Source organism: Leptonychotes weddellii, chromosome 10 (assembly GCF_054177405.1).
Source record: "Leptonychotes weddellii isolate Sample4059 chromosome 10, ASM5417740v2, whole genome shotgun sequence".
Classification (NCBI taxonomy): domain Eukaryota; kingdom Metazoa; phylum Chordata; class Mammalia; order Carnivora; family Phocidae; genus Leptonychotes; species Leptonychotes weddellii.
In genome coordinates, this window is record NC_138378.1 from 109,697,678 (window position 1) to 109,704,424 (window position 6,747).

The 6,747-nt window shown below is 38.4% G+C and overlaps 1 protein-coding gene across 3 annotated transcripts in view; it reads left to right on the forward strand.

Moving 5' to 3' along the window:
- The window catches only part of WDR35 (WD repeat domain 35), a 59,318-nt gene that overhangs the window by 30,814 nt on the left and 21,757 nt on the right, over positions 1-6,747 (forward strand). For all 3 annotated transcript variants that reach the window (XM_081797148.1, XM_081797146.1, XM_081797147.1), the window contains 3 exons: positions 1,226-1,370; positions 4,450-4,519; positions 5,609-5,662. In XM_081797148.1, the coding sequence (XP_081653274.1) occupies positions 1,226-1,370; positions 4,450-4,519; positions 5,609-5,662 (269 nt within the window). The remainder of the gene's footprint in view (positions 1-1,225; positions 1,371-4,449; positions 4,520-5,608; positions 5,663-6,747) is intronic.

The following is a 6,747-nucleotide window of genomic DNA, read 5'->3' on the forward strand; positions in this document are numbered from 1 at the left end:
GAGATTGTAGGGAAGGATAAAGGCCCAAACCAAGCAGTAATAATAGTGGGGACAGGTGGAAGGAGTGGGAGTTGATTTATTCATCAGTTAATGGACATTTGGGCTATTTCTACTTTTTGGCTATTATGAACAATGCTGTTCTGAACATTTGTGTGTGAGCTTTTGTGTGGACATGTGTTTTCATTTCTCTTGGGTATGTACCTAGGAGTGGAGTTGTTGGGGCCTGTGGTAACTCTGTATTTAACATTTGGAGAAACTGCCAAACTATTTTTCAAAGTGGACGCACCACTTTATTTTCTTACCATTTCTGTACATCCTTGGCAATACTCATTATTGTCTAGCCTTTTGATTTTAGCCATTAAAATGGGACGGAAGTAGTATCTCATTGTGGTTTTGATTTGCATTTGCTTGATGGCTAATACTGTTGAACATCTTTTCCTTTGCTTACTGGCTGTTTGTATATCTTCATTGGAGAAATGTCTGTTCAGATCTTTTGCCCATTTTTTAATTGGGCTGTTTATCTTTTTATTATTGAATTCTAAGAGCTCTTTACATATTCTAGAAACAATTCCTTATCACATATATGATTTACAAATACTTTCTTCTGTGGGCTGTCTTTTCACTTTTTTGATGGTGTCCTTTGAAGCACAAATGTTGGGGCACCTGGGTGGCTCAGTTGGTTAAGCATCTGCCTTCCGCCTCAGGTCATGATCTCAGGGTCTTGGGATCGAGCCCCACGTTGGGCTTCCTGCTCTGCGGAGAGCATGCTTCTCCCTTTCCCACTGCTCATGCCCTCTCTCACTATCTTCCTCTCTCTCAAATAAGTAAAATCTTAAAAAAAAAAGTCTTTTGAAGCACAAATGTTTTTAATTTGATGAAGTCCAGTTTATCATCTCCATTTTGTTTTGTTGCTTGTGCTTTTGGTGTCATCTCTAAGAAACTCTTGACTAATCCACGGTCACAAAGATTTATTCCTAAGTTGTTTTTTTTCTTCTAGGATTTCTACAGTTTTAGCTCTTACATTTAGGTCTTTGATCCATTTTGATGTAACATTTTTGTATAGTTCTACGAGCTTTTGATTCTTTTTTGATTTTAGAGACTGTGTGTGAGGTATATTGTCTGAAATGAGGAGTTGAATGCAGTGCTCACTGAATTCCTTTGCAGCACAAACATTCTGCGTTTCTGTGTAACTGTAACCTAATTGTCTTAATGCTCTTTTTAATAGTACCGTTATTCGTTGCAATGACCAAAACGCATGTGATAGCGGCTTCAAAAGAAGCATTTTATACCTGGCAGTATCGTGTGGCAAAGAAGCTCACAGCATTGGAAATTAATCAGATCACGCGGTCTCGAAAAGAAGGGAGAGAAAGGTATATCTTTTGATGTATGGTTTCTAGTAGCTCAACCATATCGCATTTAAATTAGACATAGTTAATTATAAATTGTCATGCTTGAGAACTGTAGATTGTTTTGGTTACTAGAAATAATATTTTTCCATTAATTTCAAAACCTTTCAAATTATTTGTTTAAATTTATCAAAATAGATGAGAGGTAGCGTGGTGTAATTAAAGAAAGCCCTTGGAGATAAAGAGTGGAAATCTGTGTTTTTATAAGGAAATAGCTGTTCTCACATCTATACTTACCATATTAGGATAAAGCATAAATATGATTGTTCAATTGAATGCCTAACCAAAGCTTCATTCTTACGGGTTAGTGGATAGGTGTTTCCAGAAGGGTGGGGGTGATTCTAGTATCAGTCTCCACAGGAGAGATTCTTAGACAGGTTCTTAGATAGGGAGGAGGTCTTCAGGTGGGGCGAACTGGTCACTTGGCTTCTTTCTCTTGCCGTGGATTCGAGGGAATCTGGGATTAAGTGACAAAGGGGGCTCTACCACATAGAGAAGTTAAGAGCTAGGATGGGGGGATTCCCTGTAGTAAGTTTCAAGGTACAGATGCATTTACTGTGTTTTGTTAGTTATATTGTCTCTGTTGGTGATACTCTTTTTGCCCTTTTGTTGTTACCCTAAGCCTTTAAATAAGGCATTTTGTTGAGTGTTCCAAGCTAATAATTCTTAATCAGGGCATAGGTCTGTGTTGGTGGGAGTGGGCAACAGGGGTCATGTCAGAGCATCTTCCCTCACACATGCTTGAGATCTTAATGCAATCTTCCTTTCCCTTTAAGACTCACTCATGTACTAAGATAGGAGAAATGTCCCCAGTAAAAATATTTTAGGTATGTGAATTCATATGGAAACAAACAAACAAAAAAAACCCAACCCAAACCAAACCAAACCAAAACAAACCAGCTGAGGGACACCTGGGTGGCTCAGTTGGTTATGCGTCTGACTCTTGATTACGGCTTAGGCCTGATCTCAGGGTTGTGAGATTGAGCTCTGTGTTGGGCATGGAGCCTATTTAAATTCTCTCACTCCCTCCCTCCCTCTCCGCCACTTCTCCCTCTCTAAAACAAAACAAAACAAAACAAAACAAAACAAAAACCTCCAAACGGTTGAAAAATACGGTATCTTGTTTTCTTAGTGGTTCTGAAAGTCTAAATAGGAAGAACCTTCGGCCTCTCTCAGGACAGCATGTGACAGTGGTATAGCAATAATAAGCAAGGGAACCACAGTCTGCAGGGAGGTCTTAGGACAAAGTTGGAACTGAAAAGTCCAGCCTCTACATAGAGTAAGTGTCCTCTGAGAGCCAGCTAAAGATACTCTGGCTTAAGATGGCAGCATCTCCCTCTGTTTCTGTCTGGGACACACTTACTGGTTTTAATGATTGGGCAGGTTCTCTCTGGGCCTCAGTTTCCTCATCTGTAAAATATGGTGGATGATGGTGAGAACAGCCATCACTGATTGAGTACTTCTAATATGCTAGATACTATAGTAAGCCTAGTCAGTACTCTTATTAATCCTGTTTCAGAGAGGGAACTAAGACACAGGAGCTTAATTTATTTGCCAAAGGTCACTAGCTGATAAGTTGAAATGGGACATAGAGCCAGGTTGATCTGGCTCTGAAATGCTTACTCAGATTGGCCTTTCTTGTAGCACCTTCCTTGTTTTAAGAGAGGGAAGATGGTCACATGATCTTGAGAGACCGCCTATTCTGACCTTTGACTTTTATTTTGTGATAACTAAGTAGAATAATAATAGTAGCTGGATATACTTAATAGAAATGTATTAAAATGCAGAAACCTGGTACCTCTAAATTTATTATTTTCTTTTTTTAATATATTTTCTTTCTGCATTTAATACATTGCTGTTTAACACTTGATCTCATTATATTGATGAAAGTACAATTATGATTTCAATTTAACAATGATAAAATTTCATGATATTTTAAAGACAGAAAATGGCTTGATTTTCTTGTGACTGTATTCCATCTATGACTTCTTGATGATCAGGCTCTGTGCATATGTGCTTTACAAACATCATTTTATTTATGCCTCTTAAAAAACCCTGAAAAAGGTTGCCCTTATTCTCCACATGGAGAAATTGGGGCTCAGAGAGGTTAAGTAGCTTGTGAGGGCCTCATAGCTACTCTATGATGTATCCTCCCTATTCACCTTCACTCATTTTAATATTTTTCCAGCAGACATAGAGCACCTGACAGTGTGTGGCACTGTGCTGGGCACTGGAGACATGCTCTTTGCCTCCAGGAAACTCCTCAACTGGTGGGAGAGACAAGTAAAGTAGTAGAGATGCTATGGTGTGAATAGTATTATATTGAAGGTATCAGATGGAGGAAATCCAAAAAGAGTGCATCTTCACAACACAGGGAACATAAGAATGCTTTTTTTTTTTTTAAGATTTTTTTATTTATTCATTTGTCAGAGAGAGCCCAAGCAGGGGGAGAAACAGGCAGAGGGAGAAGCAGGCTCCCCGCTGAGCAAGGAGCCTGATGCGGGACTCGAGCCCAGGACCCTGGGATCATGACCCGAGCTGAAGGCAGATGCTTAACTGACTGAGCCACCCAGGCATCCCAAGAATTATTCTTCATTTCAGAACAAAAATTCCATTAATTAGAGCTTCCCAAATACATTTAAGCTTTACCTTTATTAAGCACATTGATAGAAGGGAAATTATGGAGAAATAAGAGAAACTTAGTGTATTGAAGTTATTTCTGAGTGATGTTCATTTGCAGAATAAGGTAAAATATCTGTTGGGGCTTAGTGAAATTTATTGGAAATATGTGATTCAATGTTCAAATACGTTTTTGGCAAAACTTTCAGGAACATATCACTTGCATAACTAGTAAACACCTGGTAGGTAGTTTCTACCTTTATGGGATCGAGCTGTGTCAAGAACTCTTTAAAATAATCAGGACATTTATGTTACATAGTAGTATTAATTGGCATTATCCAGTCTTTTAATTGTTTTAGAGATTATGAAATGGTATAACCTGTACTTAGACCATCTTTGAAATTCTCACTTATTTTTTCTCCAGAATTTATCATGTTGATGATACTCCTTCTGGATCAGTGGATGGGGTGCTTGATTATAGTAAAGCCATTCAAGTAGGTGATCTTATTATTGCCAGCAAATGTTGGTATCTGTAAATTTCAAAATACTCTAACTTTATTTTGAGATCTGAGAATTTGTTTTTACTGAATAGCATCTTATTCTAGTAATTCTTTAAAAAATGTCTATTCTGAAAACCTTTTTTCTTGGCCTGCTTTTTTTTCTTCTTTTGACTTTTAAAAATATTTTTGAAATAATTACAGGCTCAAGGGAAGTTGCACAGATAGCACATAGAACCTCTTTACCCTGCTTCCCTCAGTGGTGACATCTGTAACTGTAGGATAATATCAAAAACAGGAAATTGATATTGGTAATGACACTGTTAACTGGACTCCCACCGATTCCTTACTCAGTTTTCACTAGTTTTTCCATGTACACCCATGCGCGTAGTTTCATGTCGTCTTACCATCAGGAAGGGACGTGCCTCATGCGAGTTCTCCACTTTTGCACTTGCTCTCCACCCCGTCCCTGCCCCCTGGCAACCACGAATCTGTTTCCATCTCAAGTTTTGTCACTCTGCGCATTTTTTAAAAGGCGAAAGATTTATGCGATCTGAAGAGAAACCAGAGTGTTGCGAATTTTTTAAATGAAGGGAATCCTGTAACGTGTAACCTTTTGAAATTGGCTTTTTCGCACTAAGCTTATAAGCTGTTGAGATCCATCCAGGCTGTTGCAGTACCGAGTGACCTCCCCTTGCTCATTCTGGCAAAGGGCTGTCTGTCCTTCCGCCATCTCTTCTTTTATGACTGAGCTCAGGTTTCTGCCTCCCTGCCTCCTCCTGTATGGGTGAGATGTTCCTTCCTATCACTCTCACAACTCCTGAGCACATCTCTACTTGTATTGTGCTGTCTTCAGGTGTTGGGCCCCCTGTCTTCCTCAGTAGGCTTTTGAGGAATCCCTGAGGGGTAAGGTTTTATCCGCATGCCTCCAGTGCTTAGTTCAGTGTCTAGCACATAGTAGGTGCTCATTAAGTAAATGTTAAGTTAATAAACATATTGGAGTATTCTTCTTGGTGAATTGCATACTACCTTATACCAGATTAGTCATTCAATAAATATTTGTTAAAGAATAACGATTTATTTTAGGGCACCCGGGATCCGATTTGTGCCATAACTGCATCTGATAAGACATTGATTGTGGTAAGTTCGAAGCAAACTGATTTTATGAATAATAATTGTTTAAATTATAAAAATAGAGTCAAGTAATGTGTTTTGGATTTGAATATCATCTTGTGGGCACCTAACTTACTAAGTCCAACATAAGAAATAAGAAAGTTTTAAAGGTTGCCTCACAAATTGTTAAGCATTTGCAAAAACACCTGTTTATAAAATGGGTAGAATAGTGGCCCACTGGGGAGAGTTTGACACTGGGTTGAAGGAGCCACACAAGGGTTGGCAGGTGCAGGGTGGATTGGATGGTGGTAGCAGGTCTTCGAAAGCTTCCTCCTCTATGTGGCCTGCTATTTTGTGTTGGAGAAGGGTTTTGGCTCAGCTACTTTCGTAAGACTTAAAATGAAGAGGTGGTGTGTTTGCTAACCAGTAAAGTGAAGAAGTCTAGGGCAAAATTTTCAAATAAAATCAATGTTACAGTGTCTTTTCTTGAGCTCTGACATATGAAAATATTAATTTTAGAACTAAATGTTTACTTTAATATAGTAATGCTGGTGGAGTCATTGAATTTGAATTATGTAATCAGAGCCTTAATAGTGTGTATTTACAGTTCTAGTTATGTTCTTTAGCCATTAGAAATTTTATGGGGGACAAAATCTTAAGAATGTCGTATTTGTTTTTCCTCATTAGGATTTTTATAGCAGTTTGTCTTACAGAGCCTCTTGTTTTCTTTTTAGATTCTTTGCTGTATGGCAGGGTTTTTTTTTTGTTGTTGTTGTTGTGTTAGTTGTGTTTCTGATATTTGCAGAAAAAAATAACATGCAACTCATATCAATCACAAAAATTGACATAATTCCTAAATGACAGAGTCTACCTGAAGAAACGTACTCAGTTTAATAACAACCAGAAGTTTTGTGTTTTTATTTTTTTATTTTCTTATTAACATATAATGTACTATTTGTTTCAGAGGTACAGGTCTGTGATTCATCAGTCTTATACAATTCACAGCGCTCACCATAGCACATACCCTCCCCAGTGTCCATCACTCAGCCACCCCATCCCTCCCACCCCCCACCACTCCAGCAGCACTCAGTTTGTTTCCTGAGATTAAGAGT